The following is a 27,123-nucleotide window of genomic DNA, read 5'->3' as shown; positions in this document are numbered from 1 at the left end:
CGGAAAGCAGATTTGGCCCCTTTTTCTAGGTGAGAAGGTAACTAGAATATATGTAACTAGAAATCTGGTAGAAAAAGCCGGCAAGAAATGGGGTAATGCCCGAGGTCGAATATAATACGATCCAAATTTAGCAACAGAGAAACTACACATAGCTTGCAAACTATGTAGAGCCATAGATAGAGAAAAGTTAGCGTTGCCAGTTTACACAAATCAGTTATTGTTAACTTTGCTTCTCGTGTGACGATTGCACAGCGAGGGTACACCGAGACTGCTCTTCACAGGCCAAGTGCCATCATCCCAAATTGCTCTGGCTTTATTGTATGCAACGTCTCATTCTGTGTATGCGATACCACAATCGCTAGAGGAAGCTTTCAATATCCTTTTCCCTTGAAATCTTTCCTCTGCTGGAGTAATGCTCCTGTGTCTTTTACATGGCCTCGAATAGGACTCGATGCTCTAATAATTCTGATAAAACACTCCTCATTTTATCGACTGAAACCGGTTTTAGTATAACACCATCCACACCAACCCTCATGCAGTTCTCCTTTGTAGTCTTGTCTATGCTTCCGGTAAGTGCCACTAATACCGGCCGCTCATGACGTTTTGTGAACTTTTCATGTATACGGACAGCAAGTTCATAACCATCGATTCCTGGCATGCTCACATCCATGAACACCACCTTGTGCTCTTGTGAAATAACATGCAATAATTCATCGATTAAGCTTACAGCTGTTACATCACATCCTAGGTGCGCAAGGAGTCCCTTTGTCACTGACCTGCTGACCCTGAACGATTAAAAGAATGGGAAGAAAACGGAGCTCAGTGAAAACAAGTAGAATATTGTTCACAAGCCATAAAAATAAAAGAACAACCAGCCATTACACCTTGATGAATCTCATAAAATTCATACATATAACTATACTTGCATCTGCTGCTCGTTTAAAAGTGTTACGCCAATATGCACCCACTAAGATCACAAGTTAAAAATTGTTTCCACACCTTGACAGAGTTATTTGGCAGTTTATAACATGATGTTTCCAAATGGATGAAATAATTGTACAATACCCTAGAACTGCTATTCCTTTTATCCAAATACTGACTCGGCAATTAAAACACATCAGATCAAAAACCACTAAATAACTAATGAATGCGCTCACTAATTCCAGACTTCTCACTCCCAAGCCAAATCTATTACCACCGTTCAAATTGATAATGGTACAGTATTTCATAACAAATTTAGCTTGTGTATAATGTATATACTCATTCCCTATTTTATAAAATAAATACTGCTGGAGGAAACAACGCATCAAAATATTAACAGGGTAGGAAAGGTGGCTAGTTACTGACCCATTATCATCCATGACAAGGACTTTCAACCCTGGAAAGTTAGTTTGAACATGATTTGCTTGCAGCTTGGGTGCAAAAGGCAGCTTAGACTCATTCGAACGCTCTGGAAATCCGAGTTTCACAATGAAAGTGGCCGTGCATCCCTTGCCAAGACCTTCACTTTCAATCCAAATATGCCCTTCCATAAGATTTACAAATCTGATCACATCATACAAACCAAGATTGCATTACAACTGCATATAAATATATCTCCTAGTAATATTGATTCAAACCTTCACAAAACTTGTAATGCTAAAAAAAACAGGTGGATGGTTATACAAGCTCAATGCATAGTTTTCTTTTTCTTTCATTTTGGGAAAACGATAATTTCAGTCCAATACTTTATGCCACTTTCCGTTATGGCCCCTCTAGTTTTATTTTAGCATCCTTACGGTTTTGTGAATGCTAGCAATTAAATACATTTCAGATTTATAACGATTACGAGGACAGAATCTGCACATGACACACGTGTATGTGTGTTAAAAATTTTAGAGCTTAGTTATAGTCCACCATGCTATTACATATAACTACACTAGAGATATAGAGATTTGGATGTAGTGAATTGAGGACCAAAACAAAAGATTATAAACTATGGAGAACATAATTATAATTCACCCTTTATCTATTGTGGTTGAGGTGGACTTTCGGAACTAAATAAAGCACAATATGGCAAAACAAAAAAATAAATACCTCTTACAAATTGCCAGGCCAAGTCCACTACCACCAGAATTTCGAGTAGCTAAAGCCTGAGTTTGTGCAAATTTGGTAAATAGTTTTGGGATATCCTGAGGATTGATTCCAGATCCTGAATCTTTGACCTACGCCAGAAAAAGAGAATGTAATATACTATAATAACTTCAAATGAACAGAATGGTCTTCCAAAAGATGAACAGATTCAAACAAATATTTGAAGAAACAAACCTGTACGCGCAGATAAAAGTGATTATCACTTTGCACTGGAAAGAAATCAGGAGCCCGGAAATCTCGTAAAGATTCTGATTTTGCAATAAAAGCTGTGATTGAGATGCTCCCTTCTTTTGAGAACTTCACAGCATTCCCAACAACATTTAGAATAGTTTGCATAAGACGCTTTTCATCACCTATGGCATACATTGGCAAATCTGCAGCTATATTCAATGTAACTGACAACCTTTTGATAGATGCAACAGGCTTAATCATATTATGAACCTGCAACAAAAAAATAACCATTTTACTGATGCAAACTGCTACAGAATCAATGGAAATCATGTAATCCAAAATAACTCATAAGTGGCAGGAACACATAACCGTACCTCTCTAAATACGGAATGGAGGTTAAAAGTTGCTATTTCAAGTTGAAGGCTGCCATCTTCAAGCCTTGAAAGATCCAAAACATCATTTATGAGGGTAGCCAATAGGTTGCTGCTCCTTAATATCGTTTCAACCATGAGACGCTGCTCAGCTGTGAGCTCAGTTTCCTGCAGCAAAGAAGAAAGAGCAATAATTGCATGCATGGGGGTTCTCATCTCATGGTTCATAACAGCCAAGAAATCATTGCGAGCACGAATTGCAGTCTCCGCTTCTCTCCTGGCTAAATCAAGCGCAATATTCTGCTCCATAAGGAGATCCCTTGCCCTCATTGACTCTTCTAATATTGCAGCATGTGACAGAGCAACCGCAACCTGTGTCAACGACTCAACAATAAGAACTAATAAATGAATGCTTCGTTATATAATAATTTATGAGCAGCGGTATATTTTTATGAAAGCAAGAAACAGGGAAAGAACATCTTTAGATAGGCAATCTGCTCTTTTTATTTATTCTCTCTTTTATAAGATGTTTTTCTGTTTAATAAACCTTTCTATATGCCAAGTAATACAGCATTTCAAAAAATGCATTTCATTTCTGAGAATCAATCAACTACAACTTATATAATAGGTTCCTGAGATTTGATGTAATTTCACGTTACACAAAGGGTTATAGTAAAAGGATTAGATGGACCGTAAAACATCGACAAAAGAATGAACCTTTCCATAAACAAACATTTTTTTCATAGGACATCATAGGTACTACTTAACCTCTTCAAATGTGGATCTGAGCAACCAAAAGAAACTGTATTTTAAATTTCCTTTTGGGATTTGGATGTGGAGAGATTTATTACCATTGTCATAAAGATTGTACTTAAAAAGATACAGATTGTGGTTTTTTTACCTGATCAGCAACCACTTCTACCAATTCTAACTCGTGAACGTGCCATTGCCTTGCACTATCTGAGGGAAGCATCAAGACCATCAAAGCATAGCGTTTTGTTGAGAGCTCAGGCCAGTCATTAATTTGGAAGTTAGAGAGATGTAAAAGGGGCACACGAACTGCAACAACTTCCCCAGGAATGTGCCTTCCTGCAAGTTGCCTCAGTTTTGCCACTGGAGAATTTGGTGATATTTTTACTGCACGGTTGCTACTAAATACTTGATTGATGACAGGAAGATGAATGGGTACAGTATATCCTACTGGATTCTGCTGACGAAGTGTATAGGATAGTTGAAGCTCTAATCCAGTACGCGTTGGCATCCACAAGGCACACTCTTCCAATGCCAAAGTTCTACCTAACTCGACAAGTGTAGTTTTAAGTATAGTATGTCTATCAAGAGTGCTTCTGATTTCATGGGTCAACATCCTGACATGTCGACCTGTTTCCTCCTGTGTACGGATAAGGCCCATTTCTCTATCGAGCTCTGCCGCCTTGTTCTTCAAGAATAGTTCTCTAGTTTTAACACTCAATAAATCAGGTATAATATGTACAAGCATAAGGGCAGTTGCGCATGACACCACCGCAGTTAAAACCTTTGCCGTGGTCATTACCATGGCCACAGTTCTTGAATGTATGCTGAACGTCCATAAGTTGATAAGATGCGTCGCCCCACACAGTACAATGAAAGCACCAAACTGTACGAGGACCCATCTGTATGGAAACACTGCAGACTTCTTGACAAAGTAGATCAACTCTAGCGGGATGGAGAAATAAGCAAGCGCAATAAAGAAATCTGAAATGTACTGATATTTCATCAGCAATTCATCAGCCGGCCATTGTGGCTCAATACAGTTGCATGCCAACATGATGATTGAGCCACTTAAACGGATATTACTTGGTCTGTTACATGCCTACAACATATTATACCGTCAAAACTGAAGCAAATAAAAAAAAAAAAAAACAGAAAAATGAAAGGGAAAAAACAGCATTAATCTAATCACGCAATAGTACTAATTAGTAGTTACAAAAGAAAATTATGATATAACAATTTAGGATTACGCAAGTGCAAACTAGGCTCCATTGATCTTTCAACATTTGATCATTTAGAGCAACGCAATTTAAATATAAAATTTCAATTAAACAACATCGAAATTTCTGTCTAGAACCTGTACCCAACAACTCAACCCTTTCAAAATCCAACCGATAGTATAAAAAACGAAGAAAAAAATACAACCACAAACCGTGATCATCAGGAATGAATACATAAACACAATTGGAAAACCACATTTATTATTTATCCCTTGGGATCCATTGACCAAAAGAAAGAGCAAGGATCCTGCCATCCAGCAATTCACTACCAATCCATAAATCCCTAAAGTCTCAACTCTGATTCTAAAAGTTTCAAATGAATCCCACTTCTCAATCTCCAAAAAAATTTAAGCCATAATCTGCAAACCCAAGCTTCTAATCTGCCCACATGCACTGAAGTTCTAAGATTTCAGCTCAATGAAAGTGAAAACCCACCTGACAAGTGAGAAATGAGCACAGAAAGCGAGGGGGTGGACTGACGATTGACTGTCGCAGAAAGCCCCCGGCCGTCCGCGGCGGCAGGTCAAGTCGGCGCCGGCGAACTGATATCGCTAGCGAACACAGTGCGACGATCCAGCCGAGGAGAAGAGAGGGTGGGAGAGGAGACGACGGGCTGACTAGGGTTTTGAAAATTGGGGATGGAGATACCCATAATCCATTGCATTGATATAAGTCACCGTCACGCAGATTCAAAACGCTGCGTTTTGATATCATTGCAATTTATTGTATTTCCAAAAGGAGAGGATGGACGGTTTTGATATATTAAATTTGGTCAACTTGAAATCTGAACCGCTCATGTTTTGGCGGGTAAGAGGCTTGAAGCCTTGAACTAGTTTGCGTAAAAAATGCACCTCTGTATGAGACCTCTTTCTTCGCAGCGCTCTGATACAAAAAATGCACCTCCATAACCTCACAGAAACAAGCGCGGCAACTCCGTGCTCTCCTCCTTACCACCACCGCTGTCGGCTCGCGCTCACTGGCATTTCCATGTATACGCAATCTCATTCACTTGGCGATATCCGGACGGTGTCCGACAAAATGCCTCAATGATATCTGGTTCCATTCAATGCGCTCTCTGTGGCGTGTTAGCGTGATTCAAACAGTGCAGTTTTGGCCAGGTAGCTACTTAACAAAAATGGGAATTCAATTCCGTAGTCCAAATGGTTCTGCTTTCACGAGCGTAATGCAGGCATATTATACACTTGAGGACTTGGCTCTTTGATTCATGCCCAACTTGTTCAATTAAATTTGGATTCTTGAGTGATTTTTGTTCAAGCTGCTCTACTTTTCATGTACTTCAGCCGTCGGGAGGTGGAATCAATGAAAAAGTTTTTAGCGAGCGGGATGGTTGATGAAGATGTTGTGCCCTGTAAGTCTACGAGCTTTGGGCCATGTGAAGAATGATGAGACCATGGAAGGTGGTTCATCTCTTTGGCAGCATGTTGAGGACTAGTGTCTATGTACTTCAAAAATGGTGAAACTGATGAAGATCGGAAAGTGTTTCAGTCCATCTTAGAGAAGGAAAGATGTTCTATCGACTGAGATGATCATGAGTTTTTGGAGATTGGCGAGAGTGAATTTACGTTCTTTTATGAAATTAATGTTCCAGGAGTTTGGAGTGCTTGAAGCTATTTCGAGATAGAAAAACATGGTTTAAGACCAGACCAAGTAACATTACTGTCCAGTCTCAGCTTGCAACAACAGTGGTTTGGTTTGAGTATGGAATTTTTTGTGGAAATGTATGGAGGATAACGGTATCACACCTGGCCCTCAGCACTACCCTTGCATGGTTAGTTTGTTAAGTCGAGCTCGATTGTTGGATGAGGCAGATGAACTTGTTATTAGTTAACCGTTTTGTGGAAATAATCTTGAATTGTGGAGAGCGTTACGAAGCTTGTGCAGCAGAGCAGGTTTTAAGTTTAGACTCACAAGATAGTGCAACTGACATCTTGTCGAACCTCTATGCTGCTGCAGGAAAATGGGATAGTGCTGTCGACATGAAGAGAAAGAATAGAGTACTGAACTCGAAAAAGGATCCTGGACTAAACGGGACTGAATCAGAGCAAGAGGTAGGTAGGTGAACCCCAAGCTGCGCTGCATTGGCTACAAGGAAGCATGCTAAGATCACAAACCGATGAATTTTAAGAACCGATTTATACTATGCCATAAGTTTCAGAATCATGAAGCATCATTGCATAGCAACAACACAACTTTTTCGTTTTAAAGGTTTTAGAACTGATGTAAATTCCAAATACAAAGGCCAAGTAAAAACTCTGAGCAAATTCAGAGTAACACGCAGTACGCACGTTGAAGTGGAGTGGTAACATTACACTCATGGTGACCAAAACTATTCTCCTTACAACTGGCCTAAAATGTTGCTCACTGACATTTCAAGCATACTTCTGGGCAATCTCCATAAGAGAATTGGATAGTTCTTGTGGCTTTGAAAACATCGGCATATGATCAGCACCCTTAATCTCGACCACATTTTTAACCCCGCTGTTTGCAATCATCCATCGTTGAAATTCCTCGGTTATTATCAAATCTTTGTCACAAACCACATAAACTCGTGTAACTGAACCGTATCCCTCATTCGAGAATTTCTTCATCTTAGCCACTTCTTCACGAAAGAACGAACTCTTCCTTACTAAGCTCTTGGCAAGTTCCAAATCCTTCAAACACGTAAAATGTAATCACATCAGTTCAGGAAATTATAAATACATGTATACACTACAAGTTTAAGATAAATATTATGCCATAGACAAATACTGGGGGGGGGGGGGGGGAATGGAAACACGCTAAAGCATTTTCCAAGATATAATTGCAGTAATTCTCTTCGAGTGCTTGTGAGAACGATACCTCGATCGGGCTAAGTTGGTAGAGAACCTCTTGTAGGTACTTGGGACCAAAGAAAATCGATGTCAAGGGTTGTTCGGGGCTTCCAAATTTCTCAAACCGAGTATCCAACCATGAGTCTGCCGGTTTCTTTTCCATGAACTTTTCACACAGAAAAAATGGTTTTCGAGTAAACTTTGCTTGCTTTTATAAATTTCTAATAAAGCAAAGAACATGAAAATACAAATTGTAAGTGAAAGGTCTTAGATTCGAATCTCTTGAATAACGAGTTGGATACTCATTTATTCTGCCACTCGTAGTGTAAGTATATCGATGCGTCAAAAAAAGAAGATGCAGATACCTGATCCATAATATAAGACGGCTGGTGAGTTGTGTCGGGCAGAAACGCAGTCAAGAAAACAGCAGCAGAGATTTTCCGTGGGAACTTTTCCATGGCAAGGGACAAGTTCATGCCTCCAAGACTATGTCCTACGAGTATCACCTTTTCGTTTGGAGCGAGCGATTCTATTAACTCTAACAAGGGCTCAGCGTACTCAGTAAGTGAGTGAACATCTTGTATGGCCTTCATGTTGATGCCCGATGCTGCGAGGTTAAGCACCGTGACCCTGTGACCACCGGACTCGAGCTTGGGTTTGATCTTGTACCAGCACCAAGCCCCATGACCCGCGCCGTGTACTAGAACAAAATGCGCCTTCCGTTCTCCGTTGGATCCTGCCATTTCCTCTGTTGGGTATGAACTACCACTCTACAACTGCATATAAAGATGGCTAAAGCATGTACTAACTTTTCAACGCCGCGGTAACATTACAGGACATTTTCATCTGATAAGTGTATAGCAATAGATAAGAGAGAAATTAGAGTAATCAAAAGAATATAAGATAAACTATTAACCTAATCTCCTAAAGTACTAGCTCGATGTGCAGATAATTAAGAGAATACGTCCAATGCATTATCTTGGTATAGATGGTCATAATTCAGAAATTAATTTGATGACAAGAAGTATAGAATAGTCAATTCTGAAATTGAAATTGTGTATCCGATCCGATCAGACCAAGAACCATGCCCAGGTGTCCGGACCGAAATAATCGTCTTTGTTAAAGAGTAAAGAGGGTGAGTCTATATGCGGTAGTAAAATAAATTACAATAGTGAAATTTTCTGCGTAAGAATGTAATTAGAAATCTGGTAATAAAAAATGGCAAATCAAAGAAAATTCAACAACTGCGTATCGCGCTTTGTGCAGGGTTGAAAAATATCGGATGTGAAGAGAAAAAGAGGAAAATTCAAAAGCAAACAGACGGATCAATCACATTACTCCAAGAATAGTCACAAAATATGTGTCGGCAGAAATTTTGGAATACAGCAATCGGGCCACGTTTCCTTAAGGACCTATTCAAGAATATCTTATATCCCACCTTCATAATTTGTGATGCTACCCGAGAATCTCTCTCACAAGGTCCAGTCCGGTTTCTCTACCCGAGAATCTCTCATGGCCGCAGATGTCGGAGGAATTTCCATGTGTATGACATCACATTTGGCATTTCATGACTCGTATATATCACATCATTTGTGCTTTTTGATCTTCAAGTGGCTCTCCCACTAGCCGACTTGGAGGGACTACTAGTCTTGTGACTAGGCAAATGTGTTTGCACGTGGTCAGCAAAATCATCTTCTCTAATGGAAGAACAATTTATATGGTACAAATTTATCGTCTCGATAACGATCCGTGCAATGAAAATAAATATATATAGACAAAAGTTTCTATTATTTTAATTTTATTGGCAAAACGCTACCATGATGATAAAACCGTGTCATCAAGGGCGAACCGATTTAGCCGTAAGGGGATCAGTTGATCTTTTGGAAAAATTTTAGCAGTATTTTAGGATCGTCAAGGGATCATGGGACCTCCCAGGTCCCTTTGTGGATCCACCTCTAACCGCTCCTGTACTTTCTTGATGTGAGGAAGTGATGCGAAATATATAAGCACACAAATTAAACCTTCTTTTTATCAATTGTAGCAAAGTATGTAAGTAGGGATCGTTCTAGGCCGGGGATTATGAGGGATTGCCAAATCACTTGAAACTGACTCAAAACGTAAAAACAAAGTTTAAAACACTAAACTAGACTCAAAGAATGCAAAACCAAACTATAAAACACCAAAACAAACCAAAAGACTCAAAACAGCAAATAAACACTCAAAACTGCCTTAAAAACACTTTCTGGGTAGTTTTGAACACCTAACACTAAATTGGACGAAATTGGGTTATGACTTGACTCAAGACACTTAAAAACACAAACTAAATTGATTTCTAACTAATCTAACACTTCAAAATAAATGGGGATTGAGTTTTGACGAAAATTGAAAACAAGAACAAACTTTGTAAATTGAACAGATTCTAAAACGAATTTGATAAAAGTGAATGGATGGAAGGCTAGCTAAGGGGTTCTTCTCCACACATGTCACATTTGCATACAAAACGATTTCCAATTGCTTTTCGATAAACCATGAATTCCCAACACCCCAGATTAACCGTGAATTGCACTAATTAACCCTCAGATTTTCCTTAAGTTATTGAATTGGATGAATTGCATACGACAACCCAAAGCATTCCCCACAAGTTCCCTACATGAATTGCATAATAGAGATACAAGCAAGAATCATTAAGTTCTATGAAAATCATAAGCATTGGCGAAGCACTCGTTACTATGAATTGCATGAAACTTATGCCAAGAATTTACTTAACACGATTGTGATCAACAACCTTTACTACTTGTGAATATAAATTCATACCGATTAGGTGAAACTCCCTTATATCCTAGTATCAAACTTATGCATGAAAATTAAGCGTGCATTCTCAACCAACATACACAAATCAGTTTTAATTCATGTAGATAAGTAAATTGAATTCACAACATATGAAACGCAATTAGAAGTAATCAAATCATATAGCAAGCATAAACATGGTTTCGAATTCCCCCCTAGCCAAGGGGGGTTTAGTTCCTCATACTCACAAAGCAAAGATACATAAATTTAGACATTAAAATCCAAAGAAAGAAAACACCTAGATGATCCAGCTTGGACAGCAGGTGCATCCACAAGTCTTCTTTCCTCCTTGCTGCGGCACTTGGTCTAAAGTCAGGTTCTAGGGTGGTATTTGTATGGGAGAATGGGTAGGGAATGGTATGGAAGGGTTTAGGATTGATGGGGGATACGGCTAGGGTAAAAAGAATCAGAAAAATATGGAAGAATGGTGAAGGAAGGCTGCGGCAATGAGAGGGAATGATTTCTGGCGAAAATTCTGAATATGGAGGGGTGGTTGATATGTTTTTTATGTAGTATGTTTTCTAGTGTTCTTCCCTTCACTCCCTATTTATAGAAGCTCCAAAGCAAAGAATCACTCAAGTGGCTTCAATAAACAATACAAACAAAGACCAAAATGATGCAAAAACAGCTAGTTTACATGCTCTTTTATCATTGTGTCTTGCCTTTAACAAAAGGCAATCATTCCTCTTTTGCTAATTCAACTCCTTTGTAGCTGTCCATGTGCCTTCATTCTTCAATTTCTGATGCATTTGCCTTGTATTCCATCCCTTTTCCACATGTACTAGCTATTAGACAACTTTCACACACATGTTTTGCATCATTTCATCTTGCAAACATCAACTTTCGGCCACTTTACACCTCTACACACATGATATGCATCATTTCAGCCTGAAATTATGTTTGTAGTTGCTGAAAATGTGAGTACATCCTGTAAAGCAATCCAACAAATGGCATCTTTCACTTCTTTTCCTTTCAAATTGTTCCTTAAATGTATGTATCTGCACACTTCCACACTTCAACTTCATTATTCAGATTTTTGCATGTGTTGAAACCCTTTTTAAAACACCAAAAACGTTCATCCCACATGCTCCATATGCATGCAATCCATTTTGGCCCAAAATTGCTCCAAATTGCACCAAAATGCACTTTCTTTCCAACTTTGTTATTAGGACCTACAAACACACGAAAATAGCTTAAAACACTCTTATAAGCAATAACTAACTAAGTAAATGCAAGAAAACATGTTAACTAAGTCGCATAAATATGCTCCTATCAGGAAGAAGATGGATGCGATGGCAGAGACGATGACAATGACGTGTGTGTGTGTGTGTGTGTGTGTAAAGAGACAAAAATATATATATGATCTTCATTTACAAACGATATTATCATAGTAAGAGGGAAGGGGTTGGCCTAGCCTCACAATGGATAGAAATAATGTGGTTCAAATTCGTCTTTGGTAAGAATCGAATCTAAGACATCTCACTTACAAGTGAAGGGAAACACCACTAAACTGTAGTACTAAGTAGCAAATTTATTAAAAAAAAATAAAATCCCTCAAAATCTCAATCGAATACACCTATGTTTTCAGTTTGAAGTTTTCAAAAAGAGAAATGATTTTAACATACCATTTCCCACCTTATACACACTCATCTAGCTTCGTAGCTGTCAGATTGAACAATTAAAGTAAAATCAACGGTCAACATTATTAGAAAGTATGCACAGAGTAATAAAAGGTGAGATGAAATCACTACCCTTTCAAAAAATTATACATATACTAAAACCCAAACTCGGGTGGCACTGTTTTTCACTATTCGTGAACAACAAAATAGCGGAAATGCCCTCATATTTTTTGGCTGGCAGCACTTTGTTTCAACTTATCTACAATGAAAGGATGGTTATGCCCTTCCATTCCACCTGTCGACCATTGTTGCGTCTTCTGGCATCTTCCCTTGCTTTTCACTCTTTTTGCTTCTATTGCTTTTCATTCTTTCTCCTCCAATTTTTGTTCGATTGTTTGGGTTTTTGTGGTTTTCGTTTCCTTTGCTCTCTCTCCCTGTTACCTCTGTTGGTTTCTGTCGCTGGTGTTCTTTGTTCTCTCATGTTCTATCTTGCTCTTCTATCACCTTAAAGTTTTCCGGTGAGTTATTCAAAACTTGCATGTGGGAGGGTGTTTTTTTTTTTTTTTTCTTTCCAAATCGATGGGTTTTATTATCTTCAATTTTAGATGTTAAGAATTGATTGTTTATTTTGGTTAGATATTTTATTAACCTTTGTTATGTGTTCTGATCAAGGATTGAATTGGGTTTTGGAGTTTTAATTTGATGATTTTTTTTTATTCAAATGTTTAGTTGCAGAAATTTTAAATTAGTTTGTGTTCTGGGTTTCAGATTTGGCGAAATATTTTATTGGCCTGTGTTATGTGTTCTGATGAAGGTTTGAACACAGAAAAACAACCACACAGGCCTTGGCCTTTTGCATTGAGTATTTTGCTTCTTCTTTTTTTTGGTGTTGTGGTTGTTTGTTTTTTATTTCAGGAAATGTTGCTGATCGAATTTTAAGGTTTTGTATAGAAGCTTGCAAGCCCTTTTTTATTTCGTTTGCATATCTATTTTATAATAATAATATTAATTAATTTTTGGGGTTTTGTTTCTGTGTTTGGATTTTTAGTGTGGGTATATGATTTGGTTTTTTATTTTATTTTGAGGAAGCAATGGTCATCGTTTTTTGCCGCTTTTATGTGTAGGGTTCCAGCTTCCAGGTGCTTGAGGTTCCTCTCTCTCTCTCTCTCACTTTTTTTATTCAAATCATGATCGAATTTCATTTATATGAATGTTGGATCTATAATCTATTGCTTTCGACAAATTGTGCACTTTGTTTACTTCGATTAATTTTTTGTGGTTTGATTTGGTGAATTTTTGGGAAAATCCAAGTTCAATCCCATTCTGTTTGCAGCATGCCAGCGATGATTTAAAACATTTTATGATGGACAATCAATTGGAAACAGCTTCAAATGGGAAGTTTTCACAAGGGACGCATGTAAGTGGGGTTATGCCTGATGCCAATGGAGAATGCTTTTTGGAATTTCATTAAGGGAAATTTTGGGTTTTATTGAAGAAATTTTAAACCCAGAAAGCTTGGGTTTCCTGGTGAGTTCTCTGACATTTTTTGTTAGGGTTTAGTTCTTGGGTTCTCTTTTCGTTGTTCAAATTTTTGTGATTTTAATTTTAAAAATCTGGGTTAAAGAAATTTTTCTGAGTTAATTCATGATATTGTATGAAGTATGGCTTATTCTATTCTCTTTTTATTGAGGTATGAATTTACATGGAAATGTTTATATGCAGGTGGACTATGTCATTTGAGAAACTATGGTATTCATATGTTCTGTAATTATTTTCATTTTATTTTGGATTTGTTCAAGTTCCAGTTTGCACGATTGTAAGATGTATATCTAATTTCAAGTATCTAATTGGTTTTGTACCAATATACAGTACTCAAACGCTCTCAACGAATACCCTTTTTCTCCCTCTCTCGCATGATAATTGATGCGGAGTTCCAGACCCAGAGAAGGTGAAAATCTAGACTTCCCAAACTTGGCCTCCCTTCTCGACTGTGGAGTATCAACCGGTACACTTGAGCTTCCCAAACTATGTTGAAATATTTGAGAAATGCTAAGTAAACAAAAGAGAAAAGGAATTTTAGAGAGAGTGATATAATAGTTGTTATGTAATTGTATGAATGAATTAACTATTCAACAGAGAGAGAGAGTTAAGAATTTATACAACAACTAATCACCTTGCTTAGCTCTCATGGCACATACTTAACAGACTAACAAACACTAACAATCTCTAAACTGATCTATTGAGCTGGACCATTAACCTCTGTTTATATCCCAGCCACTCATTTTTCGACACTTATCACTATTTGCAAAATCTAGAGTTGAAGAAACCCTATTCTTAATGAATATTATTTTTTATTGATAATTAATTGATGATTAATCTATTCCATTATTATTATTTTACCGCCAAATACTTTGAATATTCATTAGCAAATGATATAGGGTTAACTATTTAATGAATACAATTTTGATGGTTGATTGCATTTCGTCAGTTATAAATATGGTGAATCCATTATTCAATACTGGCTGAATAATCACAATGCTTTGGCCACTTATCTTGAATTCTGTTCAAATTGATGAAGTCGCATGTTTCTTAAATGGAAACCTGTGTTCTTTGAATTTGGCTTTTACAATTGAAGTCAAATTGACTCTGGCTTGAGCGACATTTGTAAATCAGGTGTTCTGAAAATTACTTTACACACCATGACCTGCATTTCTAACTGTTTACTGGTCTATACTTTAGAGATAGTGTACATCATTTTACTTTTTGTTGTGCATGTGACTGTGATCTTGAATATTTGATATTCTTTGAGATTTTCAGCATCCAGGTTTCGAAAATTCTGAACTTTATTCTTTTGTTTTTCTTCCTGTTTGATCAAGAATTGAGCCATGGTCCTTTAAACAACATTTGGGGCAAGCTGTTTTTATCCCTGCTGGATGCCCTTTTCACATCAGGAATCTTCAAGTAGTTTTCTTTGTAGCTAAATTAATATTTTTGAAGTACCAACTCCGGGTTATTTAATGAAAATGTGAACGGTTTAGATTGACTAGACAAGTAATTTATTTAAAGCATGTAATTGTACTTGCATGTGTATTAGTTTTATTTCTTGGTCGTTCAAGGACGTCACATAGCAAAAGTTAAGTCATCTAATACTACAATGTACATACAATACAGAAAGAAGTCTTAATATTGGATGACTTAACATTCTCTGTTTTTTATTTTTTAGTTTTTATTAACCCTGTATCTTAAAAAATAGTTATTTTTGAGTTTTGTAGGCTACTTTTATCAATTGTCAAATGTGACTCAAAAACTAATCCAAAAGCTTTAAAAAAACTTACTGTTTGATAATTTCCTTTCCGAAATTCTAATTATGTTTAAACTTTTGTCAGTCATTACATTTTTTGCAAGAACTCTAAATTCACATTGTATTTCAATAAATTTTAGACGCTTTGTCTACGCTCTTAAATTTTTTTACTACAATGTGTTAAATATTTTTAATTACTAAATCAAATTCTCGCTATTCCATTTAGTAGAAAAAAAAAAAAACATTCCAGCATTATTCTTATCATTCGCAGATGTGTGCTTCTCAAGCTTTGTTCTATACAAATTTTAATGCACTTAACACTTACTTCAGGATCATTGGCATTGATCAAATAAGGTGACCAAATTCTTATTATTGATCATTCAATACCTTCTTTCTTTGCTAAGTTTTTTTCACCCCTCTTAAACTTATTAACTTTGATATGCTTCAAGTTATTCCTTGGTATAGAACCTGCCTCATCTGCTTTCGAAATAATCAGATTTTCTTTTACATGATTATGTGAATGATTGAATTTTTGAAAGAAATTGATTTAAATTTTGTTTTCATATTTAGGCGGGCAAGAGAAAAGGAATTGACAAAGTAGAAAGCTTTAGAGAAAGCTAGAAAGCTTCAGGTAAAAATCAGGAATGTATTAAGAAACTTCTTTTGTCAAATTTTCCTTCCTTTTTGGTTGATGGTGGGAATAATACAGGTAAAAAAATTGCATGTTGCAAAGGAAAAACCACCCCAGCGCACACTCGGAAATAGCTAGAGGTATTGGTAAACCTCACTTTGTATATACATGCTTTACAATTCGTGGAAATCCACATGACTCCTGAAAATGATAGTAGCAAATATGAGGTAAAGGGACTTAATATTTTATTAACATGCTTCTTGCGATTTTGGAGTTATGCCAGGATGGGTAGTTTACCCTTGGGTGTGGGTTGATGATTGTACACACATTACATTTATGTTACGATAATTATAAATAACATCTTATTTCGGGGATGAATTTATTTCTACTGTTCATTTAGACATTGAAGCTGATGCAACTCTAAAATTAACTTCTTGATAGACTAGAAGTAGATATCTGTTTTTTATTCTCCACACTTCTGTCTAACTTCTTCTTGAGTGATAGTTTAGTTAATTTCTTTTACTTTCTTGCAAGTTTGATGGGAATTTTTAGCTATCTGCAATAATGAGAATGCAAAGTAATAGGTTTGTCATCTTTTGATTTATATTAATTTTTTATTATTTTGTAGATTAATAATTATGCGATTGATTATATTTTATTGTGTTAATGTGTAGTGTAGATAATTTTAGCCAACATTATAGAATCCATTTTCTGTTGAAAAATTTGAATGTTCTGTGATGGAAAAGGTTATGATAAACTGCAAGGTAGAAATTCTGTTATGAGTTCTTCAGCTAATTTGGAGCATGTTTCTTTACGATGTTTAATTTCATCTGGAAACAAATAGTGTTTAGAATCACCAAGTGGTACAAAAAAGTATTTTAAATTGTTTTTTAACCAATCTATTGCCAACTTTTCCAACGGGTTTCTTATTTTATTCTCCATTATTTTGCAAGAAACCAAAGCCTTTCCATGCTCGAGGGTTATTGTGTGCGTAAGAATTAATCTGTTTTGTTTGATCATTATGTTACAATACTATATGTGGTTGCAAATTTGAAAAATGTAGGGAGACAGATCAGTTATGAACAAATTAGCATGGTTCATCCTAATGATATATAAGTTAGGTGGCTGATTTGTTTCCTCATTTCTTCATTGGTGATTTGTGTTTTCAGTGACTTTCCATTCGTGGGTAATAAGTTTTTGTCAAGAGTTAATGTGTTCAGTTCTTTTTCTTTTTTAATTTCTGTTATGTGTGGTTCTGTGTCATGTGGTTGGAGTGTGATGTGATTAAAGGTTCCAAAAGAGAAACATTACTTCTTTTATTTGGTCAGAGGAGGGGGGAGGAAGTTCTGTTCAATTTTGGTTTTTCCAATGGCTTAGGAAGAAATTATGTCACTATTGATATTGCAGGTGGACAACTTGCAGAAATTACAAGGTATGCTACAATCTGTACTTCTTCGGTAGATTTGATTCAAATTGATAGATTTCGGTGAGAAAGAAACTTTTATCTTTTCTTTCAGTTAAGGACTCTTAGGACTTCAAATTTGTAAAAGATGTGAATATTAGAACAATGGCAATAGAACCGCCAATCCATATGCTTGTAAATAGATTTCAACATATATCTAAATACTATTGCATATCGTATGTATTTAGAACTTTTTACATGTTTTATACAGTTTTAAAACCCGCAGCTTCACGCAGGCACTGTTGCTAGTGTATACTAAAAGCTAAAACAATAATAATTATCAAACGTCTCTATAGTTTGAAACTTTGAGTTTTTAGTTTTCTTTTGTGTGTCTTTTCTTTTGCCTCTCTCTTACATTTATCCCACCATCCTTTATTTACTCTTCATCCTTCTTTTTCCTATGTATTTTAATTCTATTACTAGCACAAAAAGTATAAAAACAAAAAAAACAAAAAAACAAAATTGATATCAAACAGATCGCTAGACTTCACAAACAATCCAAGATAATAGAGGCATGATTTCAAGGGCTTCCATCTTCTTCCAATAAAATTAATTTCAATCTGCTTTATTATCAACTTAGAAACCCCACCACTAAGACCATCTCCAACCTTGGGCTAAAAGCCAAATTACCCCCCAAATTACCCCCCCAAACACTCTCCAACCCATGCTAAAATTTTAGGCTAAATGCCAAATGCTATTTCTGGGCCAAATACCCCACAGCTTTCCCCCTGGGCTAAATGCGAAATGTTTATCGGAATTTAAATTTTTTTAGATTAAAATGTTCATAAAATTAATTTACAATAATCTACATATTTATTTTTTTTTTAAATTGATTTAAGAAAAAAATTTAGGCTAATTTCATTCTTTAATAATTCCGGGCTAAAATTTTAGGGTAGAAGGGTTGGAGCAGAAAAGATGTTTCTGGGCTAAAAGCTAAATTTTCCGGGCTAAAAAATTTGGCTTTTAGCCCAAGGGTTGAAGATGGTCTAACTAGGGTAAGTCCTTAATATTCCGAACTATTCAACAGTTGGCTTTATAGTTAATAGATTGACAAGTAAGTGGAAAAAAATATAAAATTTAAGGATTTTTATCACAAATAGTCCTTCAGATTGAGCAAACTCATAATTTTAATCCCTCACTTTCAAAATCAATCAATGTCGTCCCTGACATTCACTACCCCACATCAATTTGGTCATTCAGTTAAGATTCCACCAACTATTTTGTTAGTTTGTATGCGGCACCCACAAATCCAATCAGTGGAGGAGCCAGGAATTTAAGACAATGGGGTCAAAAGTTGAACTTCCATTACTAATCACGCAAAGCAAACAATTTCGAATTCGAACACTGCCTTAATGTTTGGTTTGTCATTACCTTGAGGGTCATGGATGGCTCTTCTGAGAAAAGCGCTCTCGTCTTTGATAGTAACCTTCTGGCCACACCGTATGTGCCAGTTTGGCATATGTAGAATAAACTTGTCGAGTCTTCATTCCTACTTTAAAATCCTACTAGTCAAAAGGATACTAAACAAATTAGCTAGAGGCGTGTTTTACTTGGCCAGAAAGAGAATGGGTGGAAGGGAAGTCCTTCTCGATTTGGATTAGTCCTTTGATTCCCATGAGGAAGAAAATCGGTGCTGGACTCGCAACTAGGAGTCCGATTACTTATATTGACGGAATCGAAATCCGAAGAAGGGAAGCTCGGATTGATCGAGAATGAAACAATATCGAGTTTGTTGTACCCGAAATACCGACACATAATTTCGGAAACACCAAAATACCCCTAATCATAGACCTAAATCTGCTGGAAAACTCCACCAGAACTTCTTCGTTAGCTCAGGAAACTTCTTCCTGAAATCATGATCGATATGGGACATGTGAACTTCTCAATTATTGATCCTTACCGATTTGAGAATTGTGAACTCCTAAAAAAGGTCGTACCCAGTGCACAAGGCTCCCGCTTTACTCAGGGTCTGGGAGAGGTGAATGTCGGCTAGCCTTACCCCCATTTATGAAGAGGCTGCTCCCAAGTCTCGAACCCGAGACCTACCGCTCATGGGCGAAGGCACTTGCCATCACACCAAGTGCGACCTCTTAGAATTGTGAACTCCTCAATTATTAAATTTGTACATGCCGAGCGACTCGATGGTATGATTTATTGATATCTGTTTCACTTGTAAGTTAAAAGTGTTTGATGTAATTAACCAGTTTAATATCAAATTACTATGGTTGACTCATTGACTTATTCTAAAATTTTCACACCTTTGGTTACATTAAGAGAGAAAAAACTCATAAATGGAAAATGGTGTGAGTATTTGGTATAGAAATGTCGCAATCTTAAGTGTAAGTTGTGAGAAAATGAGCTAATAATATAGAGAGAGAATCTCTCTCACTCTCGCTCTATTGTGATTTCATTTTCCAATCTCTCATGTTCTCAATCCGCACCCCTAAATACTTGACTAGTACGTTACTAAGGCATATACATGACCACCAAAATATTCACATTTCAAGTAAATAGTGGCTATCTATATGTTTGAATATATGGTTCTAATGGAACTTTGAATGAACTTTTTTATTAGCAACCTTTACTTAAATATAGGCGCATCCGCAATCTTCTTTATTTTTAACAAGTATGATACTAACGGATGTATCGATACATTATATGATATACAAGTTTGATGACTCCCGGATAATTGAAAATACATAAATAAGCAAAGCAGATGCTTTTACTTATTTCCTATCTCCAACAGAGAATTGCAAAGTTCTTGGGGCTTGGAAAGCATTGGCATATGATCAGCACCCTTAATCTCCACCACATTTGTAACACCACCGTTTTCGATCATCCACCGTTGAAATTCAGCTGGTATTGCTTTATCTTCGTTACAGATCATGTAAACTCGAGTGACCGACCCAAATCCTTCGTTCGAGAAATTCTTCATCTTTGACAAGTCTTCAAGAAATAGTGAACTTGTCCTCACTAAGGATTTGGCAAGTTCCAGATCCTTTGAATAATGCAACATTCATCAGATGCAGTTAATTCTAAATTAACTAAGACTTGTAATGACTCCATTTTATTCAAGCTACCTTTTAAGACCAACCGTTTTTCCATAGATTAGACAAAAAAGCTTTCTTTAATTTTTGCATGGAAAAAAAAAATCAGGAAAGCCATTTTCACTCTCGTCTTCTCTTTTTGCATTTATTTACCTGGTTGTATCTCTTGATTCTTCAATTATATAATTCAAATGCCAGAATAAAATGTAGTAGTAAAAAAGGAGCAAAGAGAATGCAAAAATCACTTCTCAAAATATGTTTTGTTGACTGGTCGAGGATCTTAACCACTGATAAGTTAATTTTTCTTTAAATGTGCGGTCCAGATTCATTGTTTAACACCATAATTAAGCATATATATATATATAGGATAAAAAACTGTTTACTACTCTCATGTTTTGTGGTTTTCAACATTTAGTACATCAAGTGGCGCAACATAGTCAAGAAAATTCGTTTAGTTTTCTAATTTATATTAACTTTGGGGTTGCATTTTGAGTTTGTTTACGATCAACCCATTTACAGTTGCAGTTCTATTGTGTGCATGTGTAGTAGTGTGTGAGGATGTGAAAGATATATACCTCAATGGGGCAGAGTTCATAGAGCTTCGTTAAGAACATTGGACCAAAATGCATTGATGTTAAAGGTTCTTTGACACTTCCGTAATTTGCAAACTGGGTGTCCAACCATGCTTCCGCGGGTATCTTTTGCGTGAACTATTCGCATGTATACAGAAAGTAAATTTAAAAACAAAGTTCTAAAATCAATTCTAATTGTTTTTCAAATAAGTAAACAACTTGCAATAATATTTGAAATGAAAATTAACAATTTTTCATCAATGGTATTTAGAACTAATTTAATTTGTTACTATATGGAAAAGAAGTAACATGCATAGCCCACCTATTGCCACATTCGTGGAAGGTGGATATAAAAACAAAAAACATTTTGATTAAATATTATTTTTGATAAAACCCCCACTTGCACTGGGGCGTGTTGAATAATTCTAAAATTCGATACATGAAACCAGACACTTGTCGTGATCTTCAGACGGTAAAACGCAAAGTTGGAGAATAATATGATGTGATTCGAGAAGACAATTATTATTATTGGCTAATTAGCTGCCTGAAAATGGTAATACATACCTGATTCAAAACATATGAAGGTTGGTGAACGGTATCTGGCAGAAAGGCAGTCAAGAAAACAGCAGCAGTAATTTTGTGCGGGAACCTTTCCATGGCAAGGGCCAAGTTCATGCCTCCAAGGCTATGACCTACAAGAATCACCTCCTCTTTCGGACCGAGTGATTCGATGAAGTGCAACAAAGGCTCGGAGTATTCTGCCAATGAGTGAACATCTGCGATGGCCCTTGCGTCCACGCCCGAAGCTGCAAGGTCCAGCGCTGTGACCTTGTGACCGGCGGACTCGAGCTTCGGTTTGAGCTTGTACCAGCACCAAGCGCCATGGCACGCCCCATGAACTAGAACAAAATGTTTCTCTTCTTTTGGTGCAGCTGCCATTTTCTCCTTTGGTTATTCGCTATCACCTGGAATACTCTAGGATTTGGGTGGGGGATATATATAAAGATGGCCAACAAAAATTAATGCGATTTGGTGAATTTTATTTATTTTTTATTAAAAGTAATATTACTACTCTAGGTTACACTAAAAAGATATAGAGAATTTAAATTTAAGACGTAGTGGGTTTTAAAGTATTGTCCTACGGTGTCATTTTAGTCAGGATTGTCCTACGGTGTCATTTTAGTCAGTGTATTATTAGCTTATTTACATTGTCTTTTTTTTTTTAATTATATATTTTATTTGAAAGCAATTTCACATATTGACTATTGAGCAAGGGCAGGGGCAGCCCAATCGAAGTTACTATTCACTTTTTTTTTGTCAAACGATATATTTTGTTACAAGTTACAACAGATATTAGAATAGTTACCGACGAGGTTCAAATTCACGACGTCTTACAAGTGTTGAACTCCTTTCCACTCATGTGGTAAAGGGTCATTTGCATGTTAGTATTCACTTTAAAAGTAATTATCTTTGTGCAACTTTATCCGTTGGCATGGATATGGGCGATTACTATTCATAAATAGGCTTTTTTGTCAAAATGATTTATGAAATTTGCATAAAACATCACTTTGATCTCTGAGATTTAAAATCAATAGAAGTGGTCTTTAAAATTGTCTACCATAAATTATTTTGGTCATTCTATGTAAAATTATGTTAAATAAGGGTAAAAATCACAAATACACTCTTAATTTAATAAACAATGGGTCAAAATGGTTTGACAAAAATTATTATGGTCATTTTATTCTTATTTAATGAAGATTTTTCATGAAATTACTAAAATAATTTAAGATCATTTTGACTAAAACCTTCACAAACATATATATTTTTTATTTTTTAAATGCATATTAAAAAGAAGTACAACCTTAAAAATTGTTTAATTCTCTATGTAAACACACATCATGCGAATGTCAAATATGGAATTGACAAGAAAACATTTTCAGTCAGAATTCAGGTCCAGATCGTCAGATACAAATGAAATTGAAATTCAACCCCCTGAGGTGTAGATTTCAGAGTTGAACCACTAGAGGTCCCCACAAGAGCTTCAGTTGTTGTCTCGCTCTCCCTCTTTGGGCGTTAATTGCAAGCGCCAGACAAAAAATATGGAACGTGGCCACCACCTACCCTCTTTCTGGACCGCTGGAGGCACGTTTTTCGCTGTTTTGGATAATTGAGAGGGATTTGGATCCTATACGGATCCAAATTGGTGGATCTTAGGGATCATCACATCTTAATCATTTATCGTATATCGTGTGATTAAAATTATGTAATTTTTTTTATTTAAAATTAAACAAAAATAGTATCTGACGAAAACTAACCGCATAAAGTGCGATAAACAGCTAGGAATCCCACAAAGTGGATCCGGAGAGGATCCTATTCCAATTGAGAGAAACTATTGCCCTTCCCCAAAAGCAATCGGTGCTATTGCTTCTATGACCTTCCACAATAATTTAAGTGAATTTGATTTTTTTTTTTAATAAACTATATTATCTATTTTAAGAAGGATGTGATTAGATTAGTCTCACAATCGCCGAGTAATAATGTAGTTCAAATTTACTTTTAGCGAGAATCGAATCTAAATTCTTTGTACTCCTATTATTCCAAATTATAATGAAAGCACCATTGCTGCCCCGAGGACGTACTCCAGTCACACAGACTGTAGAGGAACCTTGTAAATTTTGTGTCTTGTTTCATTTATTCCAGTGCACCCACCGTCGATTTTACAACACGTTATCAGCACGAGAAACTCTCATGTCATTGGAAAACACTATCTACCTCTCACCTCCGTCAACTAAAATCTCACAAAAAAAAAGGTATGTCCACTTTCTGTCTCTCCTTCCACGCCTGAAGCACCCCACCGAATTCCGGTGAGAATTGAAATTTACAATGACCTAAAGTCATCACGAGATGAGAAAACTTGTACTTGACAATTGGTTTCCAAAGATCCAGAAGAATCTCATCAGACTTGGAAACCCAGATCACACCGTTTTCGACGGATCTTGAGAACTCCCATGAATACTTGATTGTCTGAGATGGTGATGGCAAGAATGAATCCACATAAGCCTCTCTCTCTTGTGCCTCCATCAACCTCGTTGTCATCTATGTCTCTGTATGGAGGTTTTTACTTTGCAATGCCCTGTTCCCTAGGTCATGCAAGAACAACGCCAATCTCTAGTAGCCTTTTTGGATTGAATTAGTTTTGTGTGACCTCCATAACAACCCAGTTGGTTCTGGGTTTCGAGACTGGTAGAGACAGACAAAGAAAAAAAAAGAGAAGCTTATGGAATATGTATGGCACCATCTGAAAAAGTCCATAGTGCATGGCACCATTTGAAAAAGAAAGAAACAAAAGGTTTTGGTGCCTGGTGCATCTGCACCATCTAGATAATAAAATAAACTGAAAATATGATTTTAGCCCCTGAAACTCAAGTTTCTTTACATAAAACCTGACATAGTCTTTTTATCTGAATAAAACCCAATGACTAGGTTCCACATAAGCAAATTCATTAATTTTGTTTGCCTTTACACATTTTACATTTTACAGATGCCTAAAATACCCCTAAAAACAGTTTTAATGTAAACATTTAATTCTATGCAGATTTGAAAGGAGAGATTAATGGAAAAAATGCATTAATATTTAAAATAATAATATGTCATAACAAATTGTATGTTAAGGCAAAAAAGAACTAATAATGTTATACTTTCCTTAAGATTTCGTAATTGTTTTTCAAATTTGCATAAAATTAGACAATTTTAATTTAATCTTGTCATTTTCTTACCAAATGAAAATATGAAAGAGCACTATAAAATAATTTAGCTATATTTAAAAAATATAGGTAAATTATTTGGACATGTGTATTAGTAATAAATTTGCCCTATATATGTAATGATACATGCAAAATAATTTACTTATAAAACAAAAAATGTTATTTGATTTCAAAATAAATTTATCTATATTTTGTATAATAATATAGGTAAATTATTGCACACATATATATTAGTAGTAAAATGTACCCAATATATATAATAATGCATGAAAATAATCCACCTACAAATAAAGGAAATTTGATTAAAAAATAATATATATACTACTTTTTGTTTATAAATTTCAATTTCTTTTTTTTATATTACAAACATAATGTACCTACAATATAATTTACCTATTGTTTAATCTTATAAGAAAATAATGTAGCTACTGTTTTATTTTTATTTTTTTATTCGAATATCTACTGTTTTATTTTAATAGAGATAATTTGTCTTGGTTTAATTTTTACGAAATAATTTAGGCACTGTTTAACTTTACCAAAATAATGGAACTACTATTTTAATTTACCTACAAAATAAATGCTATTTGATTCAAAATTAATTTACTTATATTTTACATATAAATATAGATAAATTATTTTTAACAAGCATATATGATAACAAACAAAAAATGCCTAATATATGTAATAATCTAGGTAAAATAATTTACCTACAACATAAAAGAATATTAATTGGTTCTTTGTTGTTTTTATCAAACAATATTATTATTTGATGCAAAATAACTGATTGTAGAAAGGATTTTTTTTTCCATATGAAAAATGTGCCCATAATTGTTTATGAACATGGCTAAAGTAATATATATATATATATATATATATATATATTCCTAATATTTACCATGCAAGAAAGGTGAAATTTTCATATGGGTTAATTACTAATCATAATTAGGGTGAGCAATAATATTTATTGACATAATTAGGGTTTTGTGGCATAAGTTGTAAATATGTGATAATAATTGGTTACATATTTGTCTACATGGTACTCTATTTGAAATTTGGGTTTTATTTAGATATTTAATATTAGGTGGGTTTTTGTTTGGAAAATAAGAGTTTTAAGGATCTTTTTCTAAAGAACCCTAAAATAAAAGGAATAAAACCAAAAGTTTTTGGAATAGTACAACATGTGAATGAATAAGAAGAAATAATAAAACAAAAAGGGGACAGAAAGGTTGTTGTGATGGCAACAAATTTCGAACACATCCGTAAGTGGAATTATCAAACTCCACCAACCACAACATTACAAGCTCTTTACTGCCATTTATTTATGTGAATGGTGTTGGTTTAAAATCATTTCACAAGTTCTATTTACTTTAAAGCAATTTCTTTACCACGGACGGTTTTACCGCCTACTGCTTTAAGTTTTGATTTATGTGAATGGTGTTAGTTTAAAATTCTTTCACAAATTCTATTTACTTTAAAGCAATTTATTACCATGGACGGTTTTACCGCCTATTGCTTTAAGGTTTGATTTATGTAAATGGTGCTGAATTAAAGCCCTTGTCACAAGCTTTATTTACTTAAATGCAATTTATTTACTATGGCTGAAATTACCGCCTATTGCTTTAGTTTATTTATTATACTTATTTTTGTTACGATAAGTACATAATGGACCTGAAGTTTCTTGATCAGATCAGAACCTGTAGTTTCTTGATCCTCATCATATAAAATGATTGGACTCGAAGTTCCATCATACAAAAAAATCAGGCATGAAGTCCCTTGATCCTGAAGATCAGGACATGAAATTCCTTGATGAGTATCATAAGTGTAAAGTGTCACAGTGCCTCAACTTAATTGTAATAAAAGCCACAAGAGTCTCAGTCTACAGACTATTTAATAAAGACCAGAAGTTCCTTATGTTCATACTCAAAATGGTTTAGCAGAAGCATTTATTAAGCGGATGAAATTGATTACCCGCGCTCTGCTCATGAAAACGAAATTGCCAGTTTTGACATGGGGACATGTCATTTTACATAATTCATTATTAAGTTTGGTTAAGGCCAGTTGCCAACCATCAATATTTCTTAGTACAACTCGTGTTTGGGCACCAGCCAAACATTAACATTTACGAGTTTTTGGTTGTGTTATCTATGTGCCTGTAAGACTGCCACAACGTACTAAAATAAGGCATCAATACAAACTGGGAATTTATATTGAATTCGATCAACCATCTATCATTCAACATTTGGAACCCTTGACTGGGGATATATTTACCGCATGATTTGCGGACTATGATTTTGATAAGACAGTTTTCCCGCCATTAGGGGGAGAAAATAACATTGTTCCAGAA

General features: G+C 35.5%; 3 protein-coding genes and 1 long non-coding RNA gene across 6 annotated transcripts; 1 reads left to right on the top strand and 3 right to left on the bottom strand.

Annotated features, from left to right (window-relative positions):
* Positions 1-88: 88 nt before the first annotated feature.
* On the bottom strand, positions 89-5,434 carry LOC126601879 (ethylene receptor). 2 transcript variants are annotated; one of them, XM_050268646.1, is made up of 7 exons: positions 5,141-5,434; positions 3,577-4,527; positions 2,679-3,047; positions 2,308-2,574; positions 2,077-2,204; positions 1,348-1,545; positions 89-785 (listed from the first exon to the last, which is right to left on the bottom strand). In XM_050268646.1, exons 1-7 carry the CDS (start codon positions 5,417-5,419, stop codon positions 428-430), a joined length of 2,550 nt encoding a protein of 849 aa, XP_050124603.1. In that variant the 5' UTR covers positions 5,420-5,434; the 3' UTR covers positions 89-427. The 2 variants fall into 2 exon arrangements, with proteins under 2 accessions (XP_050124603.1, XP_050124604.1); XM_050268647.1 differs by having other exon boundaries at positions 89-776.
* A 1,441-nt stretch (positions 5,435-6,875) lies between these two features.
* Positions 6,876-8,793, bottom strand: LOC126601883 (salicylic acid-binding protein 2-like). The gene is made up of 3 exons (XM_050268650.1): positions 7,902-8,793; positions 7,565-7,702; positions 6,876-7,377 (listed from the first exon to the last, which is right to left on the bottom strand). Exons 1-3 carry the CDS (start codon positions 8,277-8,279, stop codon positions 7,096-7,098), a joined length of 798 nt encoding a protein of 265 aa, XP_050124607.1. The 5' UTR covers positions 8,280-8,793; the 3' UTR covers positions 6,876-7,095.
* Positions 8,794-12,714: 3,921 nt separating this feature from the next.
* On the top strand, positions 12,715-17,550 carry LOC126601885 (uncharacterized). 2 transcript variants are annotated; one of them, XR_007615850.1, is made up of 5 exons: positions 12,715-13,529; positions 13,725-13,751; positions 13,872-14,963; positions 15,554-15,934; positions 16,013-17,550. It is a non-coding gene; the product is annotated as an uncharacterized LOC126601885 (long non-coding RNA). The 2 variants fall into 2 exon arrangements; XR_007615849.1 differs by lacking the exon at positions 13,725-13,751.
* Positions 17,551-19,937: 2,387 nt separating this feature from the next.
* On the bottom strand, positions 19,938-22,028 carry LOC126601601 (salicylic acid-binding protein 2-like). Its single transcript, XM_050268326.1, has 3 exons — positions 21,580-22,028; positions 21,019-21,153; positions 19,938-20,394 (listed from the first exon to the last, which is right to left on the bottom strand). The coding sequence occupies exons 1-3, from the start codon at positions 21,952-21,954 to the stop codon at positions 20,119-20,121; spliced, it is 786 nt and encodes a 261-aa protein (XP_050124283.1). The 5' UTR covers positions 21,955-22,028; the 3' UTR covers positions 19,938-20,118.
* Positions 22,029-27,123: the final 5,095 nt, after the last annotated feature.

The sequence above is a fragment of the Malus sylvestris genome, chromosome 15, assembly GCF_916048215.2.
Source record: "Malus sylvestris chromosome 15, drMalSylv7.2, whole genome shotgun sequence".
Lineage (NCBI taxonomy): Eukaryota > Viridiplantae > Streptophyta > Magnoliopsida > Rosales > Rosaceae > Malus > Malus sylvestris.
This window is presented reverse-complemented; position numbering and strand designations above follow the sequence as displayed.